Raw genomic sequence first — 22,787 nt, 5'->3', positions numbered from 1 at the left:
CAAAGAATCTAAAAGGTAGCTTACCTCTTTTTTTTTTTTTTTATTTATTTATTTTTTTTTTTTTTTAGTTGCCACAGCTGTAGTCGGCGATAGCTCTTACATGTAGGCTAGGCCCAAGTCAGCGAGCTTAACTAAAACTTGATAAATGAGAACATAGGCCTAATTAACAAAAAATTCAAAAGCACATGGGCCTACCTTCCTCAAAATCTTCAATATATTGTCTTATATAATCTTTGAATGTTGCTGAGATTCACTGAATTTTTTAATAATAAACAAAATGCACCATCACCCAGACGATCGCGGGTTTGTTTATACTTTTGATCGCTAGATGTCTGAAGGCATCGTTCCAAGACAAGCTAAATCTTTACTTTTTATTTGAACTTGTATCCAAGTTAAACTAATCAAAATATTGAAAACAAACATTTTTTTCTTTTGTTTTGGTTGATCAAATTGTTAATAAAGGATTATTCAGGGTCGAGAGACGCCATGAAACGTCATATCTTGTGAAAAAAAACTTCCGGATTTTCTACCTCCTAATTTTGAAGAGTTTCTCGGGCGTTGACTACGGTAAGCGCATCGAGCTACAGGTAAGACTTAAGATTTTTTGTGAAACACTCCGAGTCAGCTACAGTGTAGTCGACCCAACTAAGTCGCTTAGCTCAGCCCAGTCAAGTACGTTGTGAAACGTGGGCTAGAGCCTGGCCCACCGTGAAAATCGAACGGGTTACGCGGACAGTGACTGTGTAACCCATATAAAGATGCGACTTAACAGACAGATTCAATATGCAAATTCTATGTGAATGCACGCCCTACCCCACCCCCCACCACCACTTTCAACCATACACACATACTCACAACCACTTCGGATTGGTAACGAGCTGGAACGTGTATGGGCAATGTTAATATTTATACGCTTTGTAAATCATCGACGTGGCCAGCCTTCGTACATTCGTTTACTCACAGCTAAAAAAATCATAATGCGCTATCAAGTTATGACAACGTTGATCCATCTAATTCTTTGTCAAGCAGAACTCAATATATTCATCTTCATGTGTTCATCTGTATATCTATCAATAATCAGTTGGGCAAAGAGAAATGTAGGCCTACATAAACAAGTAAATAAAATCAGTTCCATTTTGAAATCATTCAAAATATGTACCAACAAAATGTTTAGAGCGACTCTCTATAAATAATAAATTTATTAATTAATAATGCAGTGTAAACAAAACGAAATGAAAAACCAAAAATGGGATAGTTAACATTATTTTCTTAAAAACGGAATAGTTTAAAAGTACACACTTAACAGTGGCGGATTAAGGGGGGGGGTGTCAAGGGGGTCCTGACCCCCCTTTCGATTTCTGAATTGCACACGAATGGTCCCCTCTTGATATTAGTATTTTGAATAGTTGAATCACAGTTCTAAGTCGTAGCAAATGGCACCGTTCTCCCTCTAAATATATAAAAAAAATTGGGGCCCTTCAGCGGGCCCCGAAACCCACGCCAAAGGGGTGGGGCGAGGGTAGGCTCATATCTTCGGTCTGCATTCCTAAAAACCGGACGCCCCCCCCCCCCCCCCCATTAAAATAATCCTGGATCTGCCCCTGCTTAAAAATTAAGGAAATCTCAGCTTAAACGATTCATGGCGTTTTCATATACAAGCACAGAGCTAATGAAACTGATAAGACAACCAAACACGTTCAAATACTTAAACAGTACAATACCGTTTGTAAAGGGACATGGCGCAAGAAAATGCTTCGAATCAATTTGCGAAAGGTTGGTTACAGTTTATTCTAATGCTCCTTTCTTTATTTTTTTCTCTTTTTTATTCAGTTCTGACAGAACGTCAAAATCAATTGAATGCATTTACATGCGCACTAGTATATCTGTTTAAAAAATCACGTTCGTATTGTCTATAGACGTCTCAATATATTAAGAATATCCGTATCGGAATTCCACTTATCTTGGCTGAAGTGTTTGATCACTTTCCTGTCTACTATACCGCGTCGGTACAACATGGATAGGCACTTCTTACTAAGTAAGACCGCATTCACGTACGTACGTCATACAGACAGAAGGGAAAAAAGGAAACGTATTGTACATTTAATTAAAAAAAGTTAACAATGGCACCGTCCTGGATCGTCTAACCCCCGAACTAATAATAATAATAATAATAATAATAATAATAATAATAATAATAATAATAATATATGTTTGTCCTACTGAAGGACGGAGAATGTTGTGTATAAAAGCACGTCTAGCCTTAAAATGTCTTTACTTCAAACGGTGTTGGTTGCAGCCAAAAGACCAATGCCATTTGTCCATAAGAAATGACTTTCAGTTGTCAACTCTTATTAATGTAATGGATGAATGTCTGATCATGCCGATATGCTAATTCAGTCAATGGAAATGCTAGAATTCATACTGTTTGTCAAAATGCTGTCCCTCAGGGAGCGAGTTAAAAATTAATTATCTTCAGCTGCTTTCGCTGCATCTGGAACGAAAGTGCCGCTTAAACATGCATTACGTGAAACCCATGCCCATGCAAATATTATTGAACACATCACTATCACATCTTGGGTGATTTTTCTAAACCTAGCATGTTTCCCGAAAGCAATTGTTCCCTCAATTAAGCAACAAGTTGTGTCATACCTCGTGGAAATTAAAGTTGACAAAAATTGCAAGAGGGCTAATTCAAGTCCGTAGCATGGAAGATGATGGTCTAAGCTTTGTCAATCAGCGGACTCGTCAAAAATAATACACTAAATATGACATCAACATTTTTGAGTGTAGAAGTCAAAACAAAACCCTCGGTATTCTAAGTGATTATTAAAAAAAAATCATTCAGCCCATTCCCGAAGTCAAGAAGCACAAGTACAATTGTAATGTAACCGAGCTCTCATTTCGAAAAATCACGCCAGCAGTCTGAATAGAAAAGAATAGCTTTATCAAGCGCTTTGAATGGTACAATGGATCCGTTGTCAGAAAAAAGCATTGTTTTTGCCCTTTGTCAAAGTTCAATAGGAATGAGAGGGTTGCAATGCACTCGACCAACCTGGTGCTAAAGCAATCCTCACAATCATAAAATCAATGGCTTAGAGCTGTTATTAATGGCAGGGGTTTATCACGATCTATATTTATACAAAACACTGGCCGAGGTGGTGTACTCGGCCTAAAAGATTATACTTCAGCACCAGCTGAACAAGTGTGTCCTTACATGTATGTGCAGTGTACTAAAGTGCATATCCAAATTTCAAACAAGAAATTTCACAGACAGAAATAAAAAAAATCGATAAATACTTATAACGCATTTAAACGTGAATTTAACATATCTGGTAACTGTGACATCTTCAAAAAAAAAAAAAAAAAAACAAAAAAAAAATTACTAAATCTGTGTTCAATGAAGAATAGTAAAAGAAAAGTGAAATAGTCTGTAAATCATTTCAAAATACATTTCAAAGGTGTGCTTGTTTAGTTCCTTATTTATTTTTTCATCCATTTAAACGTTTATTTATTTATTTATTTGATTTTTTTTAAAATTATTTATTATTACTATTTTTGAAGCCTAAACGTTAACACAAAATTTCGGGGTAAAGTCACTAAGTGAACAGGGCCTTGGGTATTTTAATAGACTATTTTATCACGGTGCTGCTACCACTAGACGGGGTCGCCCTGATACATCATCAGTTATGGCCAGAGGGGATTCAAACTGCAGGAAGTTAGAACCTAGGGTAACCTTTTGTATTTTCGAACCTATGTTCAGTAAAATCCCACATCACAACAGGAAATTGTCCAAAAAAATGGCGAGGGAGAAAGAGGTAGAGAGACAGAGAGAGAGAGAGAGAGAGAGAGAGAGAGAGGGGGAGGGGGAGAAAGAGAGGGAAAGAGATTTTACGTTTGTGAACCGTAACTTTAAGGCAAAGAAACTAAGTTCAAATAAATACTGGTATGTCGATGCCGAAACGTTGTGAACTGCTATGGTAAACTGAACGCTTCTTCTCTAATCCTAACTATCTGCCAGCACAAAAAGTACATATACCCATTTTTAGAAAATGTCACACAGAACAACGGATGGTTCTAATAAAATATCCATCTTTTTTCCCAACCTCATGCTGAATAATTGACCCATTACTCGCTTATGCCATTAAACGAGAAATGCGTCTGGGAAAAGTGCACTGTTACGTTGCGTAATGAGCGTGAGCGTCGGGCACAACGGCGAGACCCCAGGGGAGAATTAGGAAGGACAATACGGTCGTGACAGGCTCTAAGGCCACCCAAATTCTTGATGCTGTGTGCAAAAACAGACCAGCTTTTTCTCAGTTTTGCTTGGAATGGAAAACGAGTTTATTTTATGCGTGTTTAAGAGGGTTGCGCTTGAGAGTCTCTTGCTGCTTTGTATTGATTGGCCAGATTTCGTAGCAGCTGAGAGAGGTGCAGTAACTGAACAGTGCCGTTTCAATTTGCTATTTTTGACTGGTGATTTCAGCATTTTAAATGTCATCTGTTTGTCTTAGAAGGGAAAGGATACATGTATGATAAGGCTCATTTACGTAGTAATCGAGTCGTCGTTGACTGCACCATGATATTGAAAAGGGTTTTCATCACAGCATTCTCATGAGATTGCATGTCACAAGAACATTCTTTTTGTCTGGCAAGACAGGACGAGTTCCCTCATATGACGTCACGGCTAAGGTTTTTATGCATCGTTGTCGACACCATGCAGCGTCACACCCATACACGTTGTCGCTTCCTTACTTTTAGTTATGAATAAGATAAAACTTTCTTCTTTTTCATACTTTTTTTAGAAAAAAGTAGAAGATACAATATCCAAATTTATTGGAGTTTACCACAATATTTGAGACCACTAAAACACAGTAGTGCTTATATGGCTCTCCAAGTTGTGTTTATTGGATGCGTTGGAAGCAACATTTAAGAGAATGCTGGAATCAATCAGAAAAGAAGGGGTAGGACAGTTGAAATAGTGTTGGATTTTTCAAAATAGGTTAATTTGTTTGACATTCATTTCAAAAGGTTGTTGTATTTTATCACTTCTGTGACCATTGATTCTTTACATAAGGATCTCTATTTTTATGAGACTTAGTACAATATATTGAATATACCTGGTCATTCTAGGTTATGCTATAAAGAATGTCTTCATTGCTTTTTTTTTTTTTTTTTTTTTTGCCAGATAATCCTTATATAATTTATACAGTGTGTCCAATATTTTTATGTCAAAATAGCTGTTGATGGAAGTGTGTGTTTTAATATTGAAGTACATTGCTTACCAAGGTATTAAATTGTACTCCTTTTTTCTTTGGTTCTTACATGTAATACAGTGATAAACAGTCTCCTGTTACATGGAGTTCCTAAGAGGTTAGAAAATGCATACATGTGTGAGCACACTGATAACAAGCTGCACAATACTAAAACTGCCAATAATCTCTGTTAGTAGACAAAAGAAAACAGTAACGTTTTGAAAAGTAAATTGGATAGTTTTGGCTACAATCACGTATGTGTATGCAAAAAGAAATAAATCAATAAATAATGTTGAAAAATGCATTTCTATAATATATTGACTGTAAACTAAGAAAGATGCTCTGCTATTTCATGCCCTTGACTCCAATGACAAAGACGGCGATTCTAAATACACTGAAGGAAAATTTACCCTGTTTAACTCCCAAGTAATGTTACGGTAATGTAAAAGACAACCGGATATTGATAAAAGCTAGAGAGTGATAAATAAATAAATAAGTAAATAAATAAATAAACTGGCACAACCAAATTAAAAGTAGAAGATAAAAAGATCAAAGTGAATACCTATCACCTTGGCGGGCAACAACTGTTTCAATCGCTATTTCTATTGTTTCTGTGCGCCTTCCTTTATACACGACTCTTAAAAAGCGGAAATTCAATCATTTATTTCATCAAACTTTATTTAACGACATGCTGTACTGATGTTTTCGTATTTGACCCTGATTATCTGGGTTAATATTTAGATTTTAACAAGTAATTTGATGTCTCACAAGCTATTTTCTTACCCAGAACGAAAGGGTTATCGCTTTGGAGACACCAACGCGATTTGGCGCACTGATTTAATTACCGGCGTAAATAAGTATCACGTGATTTGTGGTAACAGAGTTCCTCCCAGCGTATATTTAGGTGGATGATAATTGAGTCTAAAGACCAAGCAAATTGAGTTAGTTTCGCATTTAGTTTAGATAGAATAGCAATACAGTGTGTTGTAACACCTTTCTTGAACCTGACCGGAAAAGACATACATCCGATACTGACTCGTGGATATGAGAAAAGTTACCAAAAAAGACATAAAAGTACAGTAATAGTTTTTGCAGGTCTTATAGACTAAATTTTTCTCACCTCTCTTTCATATTACGGAAAATGTGTGTCTGAGGACGAAGATGGTTGTCCTTCCCTAAGGGAGGGAATTACAGTTGCATGAAACGAGAATTGTAACCAAATGGCTTCTTTCTTAAAATAGAACAGAATTTTTTTACTGGAACACGTCCTCAATCAAAACGAAAAGAGGGTCAGTGGTGTAAGCAGAATTACATATCCGCTTTTCGACAGCAGATCTTGAAACTACTGTTAAATAAACTGTATTTTTAGTTTTCCAAATGACTTTTCATTCATGGTTTACTGCCCATCCACAGGAGTACAGTTGTATAAATGAATTATTTAATTAATTCATTGATTAAAACCCGGTTAATCAGTCAGACTCGTAACAAACGAAAGATGTCTGGCACAAATCAATTTTAATCAAGTTTCCTTAAAAACAAGATTTAAAAGAGAACGTAACCGGTCTTTGGACTTACCTGCAGCGTTAGCGTGTAATTCAATGTAGGATGTTTAACAAAACTTACAAAGCAATTTGAGATGCAGTATACATTATACTGCTTAAGCAGTCGGTTTACAGTGTTCTGCCTCTCAATTCCGAAGTTTGTGTCACCCGAAACACTGGTCGGATAAGGGACTTTATAATCTTGACAACTGTAAAGTATTTCACTTCAAACAACATGATTCATAAAAAAATACAAATTAAGAAGCGCAAAAGATAAAACATATAAAAATTAAATGTTGTAAACAACGCTGTCTGTGTTAGAACTTACTGTCTTTCTTCGATTATTTTAAAACGATATATATTATATATATATATACAAGATCGCTGAAATGTCGAGTAGGTTTCTGGAAACGATCGACTCTGTATCAAAGGGATTACATCCAAGTGTAAGAACATGGCGTTATGTTGGGTTTACTGCTGTAGGTCAAACCCAAATTGGACATATTAGGCTCAAGCGGTGGCGACGTTAAGTTAATCTTACATGTACCTTTGTAGTATTCAGACCGTATATTTTGGTCATCTAAAATTTGGTATGATATTAAGCTTACCCAAATTGGCCATTAGACTGGATTCCCATGCCTAGATCGATCCATCTGGATCAACCTATCTCCCTGAGGGTTCACACTAAATTGCTATCAGCTCAAGAAGCTTAAATGTCTGTCACGCCTACCGAACAGATAGGGGTGTAATTAACTTTCTTGCTCGCTCAGCCGCACCGATAGCAGATAGCAATTAAATGAGACTCCCCGTGGAGATAGATCGATCAAAATATCTGTGGGAATGGTCTCTTAGTCTACCGGTATAACATGAGGTATTTGATTTATACACAGGCACAATGTTCTAGTCAATCGAACCACTACTGATTTATATTGTATCAAATTGGCTTAAATATAAGGTCTGTAATTTTGATATCACTTTTCAGTTTTGAATTTTGGTTGTCTTTATAAAACCGGTCCAACTGGAAGGATAGGCGTTTATACACATATTGGAGACGTATATACGATCTGGTAATATAATATAATATAATATAATATAATATAATATAATATAATATAACGTGAAAGTCTTAGTACAGTGCTTATGAAATGATTGTACTACTATATTGCAGCAGTTGAGCCACATGATTCCGCCACAATGCAACAGTTGCGAAATACTCTGTCATAGGAATGCATCAGTTGTGCAATTTTTTTTCAATCCAAATAATCTGTAGGACCAATATTGCAGCCATTAATCCCTTAAAGATGCTTTAAAGCGATTTCATCCAAGCGTTTTTTTTTTCATTCATTCATTTCTTCATTTACCTACTACGAAGAATTTGTGAAAACATGGTGCAAATCTTATAGCACTTATGTAAAACATTCTCTCTCTGTTTTGTAATGCTGATTGGGCGGAATGGGGTTAAGTATATTTTGATTTGAAAAAAAAATATGTATTTGCATGACATTTTACAGGTAATGCAATCGAGTTCTCAACCCTCTGCACCCCCTTATAAGCAGCGATAATGTGGCTAAATACATCTAAAATGGCAACCTACATATTGGAAAGAAGGAATATGGGGACAAGGTAGGGCTTATAGTGTGTGTGTGTGTGTGTGTTGCATTTTGGTAATAAGAATAATTTATCCTATTATTATTATTATTTGGTATCAGTGCAGATAGGCATGCAATTTAAAAAACCTGCTTACCTTTTACGTCTACTGGGACATCCAACTTAGCAATGTCATTGGGAGGATATGGTCAAGTGAACAGTCCAAAAGTTGATCCTCATAAAAACTATCCTTCAGAAAACAAATGTGCCATCTACTAGAGAACTGAAGCCTTTAGAAAAATCTCCTAACACGCCGAAAACCTGTCTTAGTTCCACTGTTCAATGCAAATCCTTATAAATTCAAGGAAAAGAGTCATCCTGCTTTTGAGAGTGCATTTATCACGGTGGAACCCATCATCATCGTAGCTCGCTTGAAACGGTGCAGAAATAGGCGAGATGAACGCTGGATTAGGGCGTAGATCCAAGACTGACAAACGAACCATTTAGGAAACCATCAGCGATCCCTAGGTACATTCAGTCATCGGTCAGTTAAAAAACCATCATGCTTTGCCTTTATGCACAGCGAGTTTCCATATTCTGAACTAGAGGCGTCGGTAACCACTGATACCATAACGATCCTTCCATGAAAAGGGTTCTATCCCCTCTGGGAAAGTGAGCTAAATCCGATTATGGCTCCCGATAATCCGAGTGACGGTTTAATGGACTACCAATTGATCACAAAGAGAGTGAGGGTCAATGGCAAGAAGGCTAATCAATTGTTCAGCTATCAGCACTTTGTCCGTGTTTTCTCCAGAGGCCCGTCAGTGCGAAGATAGAGTGATGTCTCTATGTCGGTTCTCATAGAATTTTTTGAAAGTCAATTTAAATGCATTTACCTAGTAGGTACACGTATAAGTAAATTCAGAATATCCGACATCGACGTGCCTATTTGCTATAGCCCGTAAATGACCCGTTTCCTCATATATGGTGTAGTGCAAGTAAACTGAACTCGACGACCTCTAAAATTTGATTTTAATTTTTAGAGATGTGTACACAAGCTTTTTAAAATCAGTTCCTTTGCATTTTAACTACCGTCCTTCGAAAGTGCTCCGACTTCCTGCAGTATGCTCTACGGTTTTGAGATTCCTTGATATTTTGATGTTTGTACCAGTTGCTAAAATTAGATGCATGTAACGGGTACATCTCATAAATGATCGAAGCAGTTATTAAAATTCCACTGCATCAGCATCCTTACTCCTGCATTACCCCTTCAAACTGATTCCTCCTCCAAATGATTTCTGAAAAACGTTGACCGCAAAATCCCGAGGACTGTAAACCCGTTGTCTCTGAGGCCATTCACTAAAACAGTAGAAAAAAAAGCTCCAAACAATGGAATCCTTATTTACCGAATTACCCTTCTCGTTCTTCCCTCCTCCTTTTAACTTGGCCTATATGTAAGTAGTCAAATGAAAACAGTTCTTCCATAAGAGCGCTTGCCTCCTCGAGCTGAAATCTTCAGCTTTCAAAACATTAGTTTAATACCTTTCGCGGCCTTGTAATTGGAAAGGTCATGATTTCCGAGTCGTACATGTAATTCTCCGAAGGCAGGCTTTAAATTGCGTGATTTCATTTGAACTTCTTCCCCTCACAGTTAACAGTAAATAACGAAGTGGATTAAAACGTCGAACGCAATTCTCCTGCCTTCGCTCCGTGACAACATTTCGAATTTCAATTAAATTCGTTAGAAAACGAATGCCATCGGACAAACTCGGAAAGAAACCAAATCAGAGTTCAAAACGAAATACAACAGTCCTAAACATAGCAGTATAAATACAAGTACATGTAGTTGAACGTTTACAGCACGGCGTGTATGAATTGATTTGGGAAATGAGAATGAAACGTTTTAAACAACAGGATTGTGGGCATCTAATATAAATGTTCAATATCCATGTCGAACCCAAGCAATATTCTCCCAGGTTAGTCTATTCACTGTGGTTCATTTTCCATTTATACATACATATCAGTCATATACCCCATGTTTCTCGAAAAGTTCGTAATTATTAGATGATCACATTAATTGGTCCGGCAAATTAATCATACCATACCTCAATTTCCATGTCGTATTTCATCCTCTTGAAATTAACCCTGCTGGTGTAATTATTGCTTTCAGATTTGAAAAGAAAAATTCAAGCAGAGTTTAATTTAAAAACCGTAAACGCAATGACACTCTAATTGAATAGTCAAGTGGAGTGATCACAATGTACGTTCTTTACATGATAAAAGCCAGGAATGAATCGTTGTCTTGCCCTGCAATGATATGCCACCGAAGACGTGTTTACACGTACCGGGTGGGATCAACGTGTATATCGAACCATGATAACACAGCTTCGCGCTATCCCTTCACCTAGTTACATGTACACGATATATTAACTATTTCTACTTCTGTACGCAGAATCTAATTTATTTAAAATAATAATATTTCTACTTCTTGTCCTGTAATTAAACCGAATTTATTATGTCAAACAACGCGTGTATCAATCTGTATTACAAGCAACTCGAGCTACTGCGTATGAACGATCCTCCACTGACAAAACCCCCGGTAGTCTTAAGTTTACATATCACCGCATCGCCACTTGTGTCTTGCCGTTAACACAAACATTTCCCCCTTCCTAAAATAGAGCCAGAAACAACACTAGCTGTGCTCAGTGGCAGCAGAAACAAAGCGACATTGATTACAATACCGCTGGTCGAGCAGATCAGTCCGGATTGTTTTCCCAGAAAGTTGAGAGGAGAGTGCGTTCCAGCATGGTCAATATTAAAGCACCATACAGAACATTTGGTTCTCGTTGATGTTTTAATATAAATGTCCTGGAGAGGTCGTTTCGTTTGTTTATTTTTATGAAATATAAGAAAATAATAACAATATGTCGAACAGGCACTGAGGTTTACATGTAGGAGAGGTAAAAGTGTTAGGGGACAGATTGAAAAATAATTATAGTTAATTGCACACGCCATACGAACTTTAAATTTGTCGTTATTCTTTTATGTATTTATATAGAGCGCAAGGAACAAATGTGTGGGAAATTTTATAGTGTTAAACCAACCAAGCTACTAATCTGACGCTTGCAATTCAAACTAAACACGATGAACGTTTCAAATTAACTGTTTTTTTTTTTTTTTTTTATAAAATACAATTGTATTAGAAGGTATATTGATAACCCCCTTACGTTGTTCAGCGATTTACTGCAATTATGTAAAAGGCATGTCCCAGTTTATCCACAAATGACGGAGAAGGCCACTAAGACAAACAATAAAATCGAAGAAAACATGGAGGTATCTGAGTAAGAAAAAGTCATGCACTTTTGAGAAACAATGAATCGTTGGCTCATACGCCATAACAATAAAATGATGGTGATATAATAATAATAATAATAATAATAATAATAATAATAATAATAATAATAATAATAAACAAAAAATGAATATATAAATGAATAACATGTATAAAGTGTGTAAATGAAGTAAGCCAAAATGAAAAATGTCATTTTTTTACATGCTTTATATGTTGTTGAAGCATCCGCAAAGCACCTACATTTCTATAGACCAAATGTAAAGTATATAATACCCATATATTTACATAAACTGAATATACCTAACATGGTTGGTTTCGTACCGTGCGAGTCGTGATCTGTGGAAAAGTGCATTACCCATACTGTATTCATATGGAGTCACGCTGCCAGTGCTTTCGTGTCACGCAATAGAAAACCCATCAATGGCTGATATGGGGGAGGAGGTGGGTGGGAGGCTGACTTCCCTTAGAATTCAGAATAGGGTACTAACTAGTCCGAGGGTCAAATATGGCGACCCACTACAAAGCTTGCCGTCTAATCCGCTGAAAGACACTGACTAGATATCCCGTGGGGAAGTATTCAAGTGGTCGGCCATATTTGACCCTCCGACTAGTTAATCCTCTATTCTGAATGGGGCCTTAGGTTCGTAGATACCCTTTCCTCATATTAGCCTACCCCAAAATAAATGCACAAAAGAGATAACGTTCTCCTTACTCGTGCACCTCATTATATGACTATTCCTGTTTTAAGCTTAATTTTACTGCATTAGTACTTTAGCTGAAGGCAAAATTTTAGAGGTTGGAAGACCGTGCACTACGGCATAATAACTTTATTTTTAAATAGACATGCGCCTTAGAATAGGATAGTAGTTAAAAGTACCAACAAGAATATTTTTAAAGTATTAATAGCAGTGACTTATGATAAATGCAGTAAACTATGTTAATTAAAGGGCTCTGGGAAAACAATATGAACAATGCAGTGTAAAAATAATAACAACGACAATTAAATAAACTTAACCAAATGTAGTCAAGACTAAAGTTAAATATTGATAGCATTTATAACAAAGAAAGAAATAAAACAAATAACTGGCCACTTGTCTTGTTCCAAATGTCAGCATGAATTTATTTAACGGCTCTGAGTCTTTATCACCCGTGACACATAACATAATATTTATTATAAACGATTCCAGATATCATTTGAGCATGTTTACTTCTTTTTCTTCTTCTTTTTTCTTCTCCCCCAGGGCGAGGGACCTAGTGTAGTGGTCACCGCGCTGCTGGATACCGCCTGTGATACCGAACTGGACGTGTTAGTAAGTGTGGACGTCACTGTAGAGGGCGCAGACGACGTTTCCGTCGTGCTGACGACCGTTGTCTGTGTCCCGCTGGTCGCTGTTGTCGTACTTTCTGACGAACTGGCCTGTAAAGTTGTAAAACTAGTTGCTGAGCTTTCAACAGCAACAGTACTTGTAGCAGATTCGATGTTGGATGAAACCTCTGTTACCGCTGACGTCACAGCGCTAGTTGTCGCTGCTGTCGATCCTGACGTCAAGTCGATAGATGTCGCCCCCGTTGTTGTTGTTGATGTAGGACTGCTAGGCGCAGCCTCCGTCGTTTGAAGAGAAACGACGCTGGAAGTCGTGTCTGTGATTCCCGTAGACGTTGTGGCGGTCGCAGGCGCTGGTATAGTCGTGGATGTTACCACACCCAAAACTGTTGATACCAAAGGCTCGGTTACACTTGTAGCTCCAGCAGCCATGGTTTCTGTTGCACTTGATTGAACGGCGCTAGCAGAAGATGCCGTGGAGGCGGTGTTTGTCGTTTGAGCAGAAAGAGACCCAGTCGTAACAGTTTCTGTGACACTACTTGCACTTGTCACATCACCCGTTATACTGGAAATAGAACCCCTACTACTTCCAGTATTAACGGAGGAAGAATCCGTTTGGGAAATTGAGCTATCAAATGCGGCCGTACCCGCGGCGGAAGTCAAACTTGTTGTCGTATATGCAGATACAGTCGTAGCAATTGTGTTTGTAGACGGAGAAACAGAGATACTGCTAATTGTCGCTAATAATGCTGACTGAGCAATGTCTGTGCTTGTCACTGCCGAAGTATTCTGCACTGATTGGCTGCTTAGAACGCTTGATGATGACGAGGCTTGTTCTAGTTGGCTGTTTAATGCAGATATTGATGACGTGGTTTCCGCTGATTGGCTACTGAAATCTAACGACATCAATATAGTTTGTGTTGCTTGACCACTTGAATCGGTCGATGGTGACGTGGTTACCGCTGATTGGCCACTTGAGACGGAAAACGATGAAGTTGTCTCTAATGACTGACTATTTGAAGAAACTGCCACTGTAGACGATGGCGGGCTCGTTACGCTGGCAGTGTCACGTGATGCGCCGAAAGAAGATGTTAAAGACGAAGCTGCGTCGGCTGTTTCAGTAACTGACATTTGAGCCTGCACCGAGCTTGTGGTATCACCCAGTGTTGTCTCTTTTGTCGTAGCTGGGGTTGTGGTTGGTGACACAAACTGAACTGTGTCTGTTGTTGCAGCATCAATTGTGCTAGTAGTCGCTGCCTGTCCTGTACTTGTTGCTGCAGCCTGAGCAACTGTCTCCGTTGCCAAGCCCTGCGTAACGATTGCTGCTGGAGCTAGGGATGTGCTCGTTGTCGAAGTCTGCGTCGAGCCCGCTGTCTGAACTGAGCTAGTTGGCGCAGCCTGCGTTGCAGTTGTAGTCGAGGCCGTCGTTGTATCCGTTGTTGCAGCCTGCACTGCGCTTGTAGTCACAGCCTGCGTTGTATCCGTTGTTGCAGCCTGCGTTGCGCTTGTAGTCACAGCCTGCATTGTATCCGTTGTTGCAGCCTGCGCTGCGCTTGTAGTCACAGCCTGCATTGTATCCGTTGTTGCAGCCTGCGCTGCGCTTGTAGTTACAGCCTGCGTTGTATCCGTTGATGCAGCCTGCGTTGCAGTTGAGGTCACAGCCTGCGTTGCGCTTGAAGTCTCAGCCTGCGTTGCGCTTGTAGTCGCAGCCTGCGTCGTACCCGTTGTTGCAGCCTGCATTGCGCTTGTAATCACGACCTGCGTCGTATCTGTTGTTGCAGCCTGCGTTGCGCTTGTAGTGACAGCCTGCGTCGTATCACTTGTTGCAGCCTGTGTTGCGCTTGAAGTCACAGCCTGCGTTGTATCCGTTGTTGCAGCCTGCGTTGCAGTTGAAGTCACAGCCTGCGTTGCGCTTGTAGTTGCAGCCTGCGATGTTGCAGCCTGCGTTGCACTTGATGGTGCAAGCTGCGTCGAATACGTGTTTGCACCCTGCGTTATGGCAGACTGAACTGTGCTTGTATAAGTCCGTGTTGAACTCATTGTTGTCGTATCCATTAGACTTGTTGTTGCAGCCTGCACAGTGCTGGTCGCTGCAACCTGCGCTGTGCTTGTAGTCACAGCTTGACCTGTGCTCGTTGTGACACCTCTGAAAGTGCTCGTTGTTGCAGACTGTAACGCACTCGTGGTCACACGCTGAATTGTGCTAGTTGTGACAGCAACCGTTGTTGCAGTTAGTGATTGTGTTGTGTTTGCTCCAGGCTGTGTAGTTATCACAGGGGGATTCGTTGTTGTGGTGGTTGTGCCGGCACCGCCCGTCTGTAGTCCCGTGTCCCCAGTGTTATTTCTCACTAAAAATACAAGAGCGTACGTTTAATGATACAAATATGACAAGTGCACGAAATATTTTCAAGGTAGAAATGAAAAATGGGGACTGACATAACAGGTCGAATCAATGAATTGTAAACAACAGTTATAAAAAAACCCGTTACAAAACAGCAAAATTTTGAAAAAAAATTGCTGAATTACTGAATTTTAAATGAAATTAAGTATAACACAAGTATGAGAAAGTGCGCCAAGCCCAAACAAATAAATTATCAGGCTATTCCGTCAAAACGTATATAATATATAATATATAATTGAGGGTATAGGGTATAATATAATGAATATTATTCGTAAAGTTATTTTATCCTGAAGGAATATAAAATATTGAAATCTATATAAATCTTAATATAAACTCGTGTTATTGTAATTCCACAGAAAGTCAGCCTTTCAATCAGTTGGTGACGCACCCATTTTTCTTATTAAAAAAAAAAAAGAAAAAAGAAAAAAAAACACTTTTATTTCACTTTTTGTAAATTTTGGTTGATTTATTTCCATATCGAGGTTATCAAACATTAAACAAACAAACAAAAAACGGCACTGGTCAAAAATACTGCAAATATTACCAAAATATGTGCGTCATTGACGTGACTCAAAAGTTCAATTTCAGGTAAAATGACCCATATAACTTACCTGCAAAATAGACCCCTGTGCCAACAGCTGACACAGCCGCTATGAGTAACAGCACCGCCAACGCTATCAGTATCACATACCGTGTACTGGATGAACCCAATCGTCTGCCGCCCCCGTCATAATCCGCCCGCGGCAGGCGCTGTCTGCCGTTTACGCCATAGTTTTCGTAAATCGGAAGCGGCATAAAAACTTCATGCGAAGAATTAAACATAGAATCGCTCCGGTGTCTCTCTTTCGATCCTTTATGATGTGAACCTTTGTGATGTTCATGATCATGGTGATCTCCTCGTGCATTCTTCTTGTGTCTCCTTTCCCGTCGCGCTTGGCTGTAATTCCTCGATTCTCGGTCGTGTTTCCTAGGGGGCCGCTTTTCAAACCGTCTTTCTCGGGAATGGCCGTGACCGTTATAAAATGGCGAGTCGTAGTCGCCCTGGTATACCGGGTTGAATTTACTGCTGACGTCGTAGTACCCGGGGTTGTTAAGGCCCTCGCGACTGTGGTGTTGGCTGGATATCAACTGACCCTGGCGATGACCGATGGAGGAGAGGTACATGTCCTCAGGCCACTGGGAATAGAAAAGAAAATATATGTATTTGTGATATGTTATTTGACACTTGAACTTGTATTGTGTGCTTCTTTTTGTACACACGTCTATATCCCTTCATTTATTTATGTATCCATTGTAGTGTCATATTCATTTTACCCTATTTTATCTTATTCTGTTCTGTTTATTTATTTATGTATTTATTTATTTATTTATTTATTGAGTGAATCGAAGAAAAATGGTGAAAGCAGATGACTTCTTTGGAAAAAATATTTGTCTGATTAAAGAGAATATAAGATATAATAGAATTTAAGGCTGAAAAATACCCACGTGTGTGTGTGTGTGTGTGTGTGTGTGTGTGTGTTTTCATCATCGTAAATAACGAGCAGTATGTTATTAAGAATCATAGGCCTACTTCAATACAGCGCAGCATGAAAATAAGATCGAGGAACATAGCGAGAAGCATTCGATTAGACCGGTCCTCGAGGAAAAACATGAGATCTTCAATTCCACCAACACAGTGTTTTGTTATACATTTTGTCACGTCCTGATAGCAATTTCAGTGTGTCACACAACAGGAAGGTAAATACTTGTTTCGGGGTCTAAGGAGCTGTATGAGGAAATGAGGAGGTTATGACACGTATTTAAAACGTTCACCTGTATTTGGATATGAAGTTCAGATTCGCAGTGAACTTGAAAAGCTTGTCATGAAAAACGTGCCACAAGTGCTGAACTCGTATTTTTTTTTTTTACAAATACGATCGAGTAACTGCATTATTAAAAGTCTCTCTCTCTCTCTCTCTCTCTCTCTCTCTCTCTCTCTCTCTCTCTCTCTCTCTCTCTCTCTCTCTCTCTCTCTCTATATATATATATATATATATATATATATATATATATATATATATATTTTTTTTTTTTTTTTTTTTTTTTGTAAACTTGATTACGAATTACATTTCCAAATGCAATTTGTGTCGTTCCATTACGATCCTAAGCACAGCCTTGGGCGACTCTCTTGTGCATGACACCGATTTACCTCTGTAGGAAAGGAATCTAGTTAAAAATTGTTATTTACTTTTAGTCCATAAATTATATTACTTTACCAAATATATATTAGCTGTATATTTGGCATAAAAGTGGTTTGTAATGTTTTTGGGGGAAATTGATTTTATTAGATGTTGAGACTGTATAGATATCAGCCTTGAATTAAGACCAGATTTCATTTTATTTTAATGCTCATACTTTTCTATTATTTGTTGATACTTATATCAATCAACATCATATTTTGCTTAAGGTATGCTTTTGATAAACACGGATCTAAGCTATATTTTGATCACATCCTTGAAATATAGAGGAGACCAATACCATTAACAACATCTTTACAAAAAATCAGAAAAACACAAAACCCCGCGCGTTTCGCCACAGTGACGGTTATGCACTATAGTAGCAGACATAAAAGTGGCGCGGCTCAGGAAGCAAGACGAATGATATTCCACAGCAGTCCATATGCTCCATACAAATAAATATTATACGGCATGACCTCGCCAATGCAAACGGAGAAACTAATCCTAGTATGCTGGTAGATACAATTATATAACACACGTTAAGAAACTGGGGACCCGTGTAACAGGGAATTCGCCCTCTATTATATTTATACAGGTCAGGGTAAGCATAGCGTAAAGCCCCCTTTACACTGGACGGCGTCCCTTCTGCGTCCAGCAGTTCGGCCCCATTTGAGAGTTAAAGAATTATAATACTTTACGTGCCGACAACTGGCCGATCATTGAGCATTCATTCTGATACCAAATCAATGCTCGTGCCTCCTTATTAAGACCACAGCGATGCCAAATTTCATGGTCGCAGAAAGGACGCCGTCCAGTGTAAAGGGGGTATAAGCTGTTGAAAATCTAGGACGTGACTTACCTACCCTCTACCAGGGCAGCAGATTAATTATGTGCACTTTTTCCAAAATCGCAGTGCAGAAAAGTGTCATCAATTAACTAGAGACACATCTGTGAATATCTAGTGAAATATCAACCTGTAGACCTGGTAGAGGGTAGGACTTACATGTACCTGTACATATAAAAGAGCACCGGACCCTGCATCACTGGGGACTCTGTCCTGCATGATTCTATTCTATTCTATTAAGGCTGAAACAGAGAGCCCGCCATCCACTTTGCCCTCTTATCAAAAACAATGTATAACATTCATATCCCGACCGAAAGGGCAGAGGAGATTAATATTAATATAAGAAACCAAAGAAGCACTGCAATACGCCTCTAATTTATTCATATATTTATTTATGTTTTTATTTAGTCATTAATTTACATATTCTTTCACTGTTTACTTTAAAATATTTTATTTTTACTGTTTATGTATTGATTTTAGTTATTCACCGATTTTTTTTTTTTTTTTTTTTTTTTTTTTTTTACTGGGGGAACCGTCTTTATGTAATATCCCAGATCCCCATAGAGCCAGCACATGTTAGGTTCATAACACTGTACCCCAAGTATTAAATAACACAACCACGTACGTCACTTTAACCAGGTGTATCGTAATGTAAATAAAACTGACAATGGGGAACAACTTCTTTCAGCGCGATACCGGGGCTCATTTTTTTCACCAGGATTTTGATTTACCTGTCTTAGGAACCACCTGGGTAATGGACAAGTAGCTTTAGAACCATCCCTTCACCTTTTTTTCGCCGAATTCTTGCTCTCCTCGCCCCCTAGTAGCAGTAGTAGCAGTAGCAATAGCAGTAGCAGTAACAGTAGCGGCAGTAGCAGTAGCAGAAGAAGTAGTAACAATAACAGTAGTAGTAATAGTAGAAGTGGTAGCAGTAGCAATAGAAGTTGTAGCAGTAATACATGTGTAGTAGTAGCAGTGCATGTAGGAGCAGTGATGGTAGTGTATTTTACTGTTACTATATATATATATATATATATATATATATATATATATATATATATATATATATATATATATATATATATATATATATATCATTAAATATCAAGTAGAGCACACATATAGATACATGCATTTTTTACTGAAAGAAAAAGGGAAAAAAATATGTATCAAAACCCTGTCAGTGCCACAAAGAACCACCTTGACACCCGGATTATATGTTGCAAATAATACGTCATTTGAAGATAATATAGCGTGGTGAACATGGCGTTACGGTATACGCCATAAACCTAGCGGCTTAACACAAGGATTTGGGGGTCTATTGTAAATATTAGAATATTGACTAAGTCCTATGTATTGACTAAGAAGCTGGGTATTTATCAATACCACACCCTTAAGTGAGTGAAAACCACGGGGCGTTTTATATGAAATTTTATTTAATTCCCTACATGACTGGTCCCTTGAGTGGAGTCGATTTAGTAAAAGTATTAATGTTGTGTATATGATATGTATTGTTTGCAGTATTATTTTTGCAATAAGTCATCTTCTTTGTCTATTTCTGGTGGTCAGTTGAATAAGATACTTGTCCTATTTTTATTCAGCAGATGCCCGTATATATATTTTTTTCTTTTTAATAAAACGGATGCAGTGCATTTAGTGCCTTGGTATTTATAAAAGCTGTGTAATAATATTTCCCTTTTGGAACATTTGTTGGAATACACTATGTACTTTATCTTTATCTAGTGATCGTTGAAACTGGCAGCTAGTTCAAATTTTTATTCCGGAGATGCCCGTATAGATTATTTTAATATAACGGCTGTACCAGCATTTATTGTATTATAATTCACTTAACAGACTAGCAATATAGTATATTTTTTCGCTTAATTTTTTTCTGATTTATCATTATTATCATTGCCATTACTATCGACAGCATTCATTTGGCAACCAGTCATGGGATTTTTCATTGCCGTCGACATTTTGGACCTTTGGAACGAAAGATAGTGACTTTTTTCTAGAATTTGCCTCGCCCTCTAGTAAAATGAAATTGATAAATAAAATGTTAGCAAACATTACAAAATGAAGGACTGGAAATAACTGAATACTCATTACAAATCAAAATTTATTGTTAAAGTTTTCGAACGGCCCATCCAAACTCACATTTCTCCCCAGCAAATACTCAGAGTAGAGAGAGGGAGAGAGAGAGAGAGAGAGTGGGGGGGGGGGGGGGAGGGTGAGAAAAAGAGAAAGAGACATTTTCCCTCACCCCAAACCCTACGGGCACATGTGCATCACACTTGATCTGTACATTAATATTTTTTTATAAACCACAAAGGTAAAAAAAAAAAAAAACATGCCCACCATACCGTTTGCTCGTTAGTGTGTTCACTTACCGAAGAAAACTGTAGATAATCCTTGTTATCCATATTTCTTTTCTGTGTACTCTATATATCCTATAATACCATATTATATATATGACACCTTAAGTAAGCGTCCTTAGATCAACACGAAGTGGTCCTTTAAAGCAAGGGGCAGCGTTCCGATGACCAGTCTGCCCAATATTAAACAAATGTGCTCAGTATCACCTTCCAAGTTGAGGCAAGTTAAGGCTCTAGTTAGACGCCCTCACTGTTCACATTTTGGATCGTTTCATCTCTCCTCAGTTTACTTAAACAACGCGAACAGCTCGGTGACAAATCGAGACTGTCACCGCGGGTAACTGTCATCTTCCTCCATGGGAAGTCTCCCTGTCAAACTACACGATCCCCTTATGTTTCATTTAACGCGAATCCGTGGTTTGCTAGTTTGCACAGGTGACTCGTAGAAACACGTCGTATCCCCCTTTTGACTGAGAGAGATTGAGTGTAAACGCTATATCGTCGCAGGGCCCTGCCCAGCATTCAGACCTGCACACAGGTATTCAGGCTTTTGTTCTCTGTTCCTTTTAACAGTTGTATAGAAAGCTTATTCACGTTTCCGATGACCCATAATAAGATCGCGTCAACAGGGTTGGGGCTTTATTGTTACATGTTGAGTATTCGAGCTATTTATGCTACTTTTTTTTTATAACAGATTTTTGTTATGGTTTGAAAACGTAGTTGTTTATTCGATCATATTAGTTGTTTAATTGTTTTATTCGTTGTTTAATTGGCTAAATCAGGCTGAGATGCTCGTACCTGTACTTGTCGACTAGTAATATGTGATTATTTGAAAATAACAAGATTTGTTTTAATCCAGGGCTTGACATTCTTTTCATCTATGATTTTTCATCGGAATTTAACTTACTGGTAGATACAAGTATTAAGTACAGGATAGGATACACTTAATATTCATGGTTGAAATAATATAGGAAAACGGGTGCCCTTTAAGTATATGAGGAATACAATATACCAGTATTAACAAAAGAGGGGGAACACATAATATGATTACATAAACGGAAGGGTATTACGGGCAAGATCAATACGTCGATCTTACTAAACAATGTACCTGGTTTTAATCGTATGGATTGGACTACCGTGGACGCCGTGAAAGAGGCGTATTGTCACGTTGCTGGTATACTCAGTATAAGTACCTGTACATGTGAATGTGCATGGGCATTCAGTAATGTACGTGTGATTCACTCTGTTAATCATCTCGATATGTTTTGTCTCAAGCACTCCAATCTACACCGTATTGTTTTCTTTGGCTTTCGGGGGCGGGGGGGGGGGGGGAGCATTTTTTGTTTTGTTTTGTTTTGGTGGGGGTAACTTATTTATATTATGTAATGTGTTATTATATCTTATTTAATTTCGTATGTCATGTGCGATGTACAGGTTACGTATGTAATTTTCCCAAAAGTAGGCGCCTTCGAAACATGATTTCTGAGACAGAGTTGCAATTTCAACAGTATACATAAAGGACAGACAGAGAGAGACGATCAGAGAGAGAGAGAATCAGAGAGAGAGAGAGAGAGAGAGAGAGAGACAGATTAAGCATCTGCTACTGGTAAAGGTCTCCTTGTTGCATCACACATTTAATCAACCAAGTGAGATCAAAACGGAAAGCCTCCTCGCCCAGAAAACATGTAATGTGCCTGAAAGAATCCAAGCTTTTTTGTTAAGTCACTGAATCCAATCCAATATAAGTTAACGGTATATCAACCTTTTCTCTTTTATTGCTTTACCTTCCGCTCGATTGAAATGCTTTACAGCATCCATAGATAAAACCTTTATTTTTTCAGATAACAACAGCATGAACACACGTCGCTCCATATCAAACGTGTTTTTCAGAATAA

At 38.2% G+C, this 22,787-nt stretch overlaps 1 protein-coding gene across 2 annotated transcripts; it reads right to left on the bottom strand.

The window, feature by feature from the left end:
* Nucleotides 1-11,567: 11,567 nt before the first annotated feature.
* On the bottom strand, nucleotides 11,568-21,420 carry LOC106179409 (uncharacterized). 2 transcript variants are annotated; one of them, XM_087013530.1, is made up of 4 exons: nucleotides 20,908-21,420; nucleotides 16,069-16,633; nucleotides 15,249-15,404; nucleotides 11,568-15,176 (listed from the first exon to the last, which is right to left on the bottom strand). In XM_087013530.1, the coding sequence occupies exons 1-4, from the start codon at nucleotides 20,938-20,940 to the stop codon at nucleotides 12,937-12,939; spliced, it is 2,994 nt and encodes a 997-aa protein (XP_086869656.1). In that variant the 5' UTR covers nucleotides 20,941-21,420; the 3' UTR covers nucleotides 11,568-12,936. The 2 variants fall into 2 exon arrangements, with proteins under 2 accessions (XP_086869656.1, XP_013418482.2); XM_013563028.2 differs by having other exon boundaries at nucleotides 11,568-15,404; nucleotides 20,908-21,419.
* Nucleotides 21,421-22,787: the final 1,367 nt, after the last annotated feature.

Source organism: Lingula anatina, chromosome 5 (genome assembly GCF_051362555.1).
Source record: "Lingula anatina isolate TDL-2025a chromosome 5, LinAna3.0, whole genome shotgun sequence".
NCBI lineage: Eukaryota > Metazoa > Brachiopoda > Lingulata > Lingulida > Lingulidae > Lingula > Lingula anatina.
This window is presented reverse-complemented; position numbering and strand designations above follow the sequence as displayed.

Excerpts from the sequence above, each read along its gene's own strand:
- LOC106179409 (XM_013563028.2), bottom strand. The coding sequence starts at position 20,940 with ATGGATAACAAGGATTATCTACAGTTTTCTTCG. Across the intron at positions 16,634-20,907 it reads ATTATCTACAGTTTTCTTCG|TGGCCTGAGGACATGTACCT; the intron begins GTAAGTGAACAC and ends TTCTATTCCCAG. Across the intron at positions 15,405-16,068 it reads CACAGGGGTCTATTTTGCAG|TGAGAAATAACACTGGGGAC; the intron begins GTAAGTTATATG and ends TTGTATTTTTAG.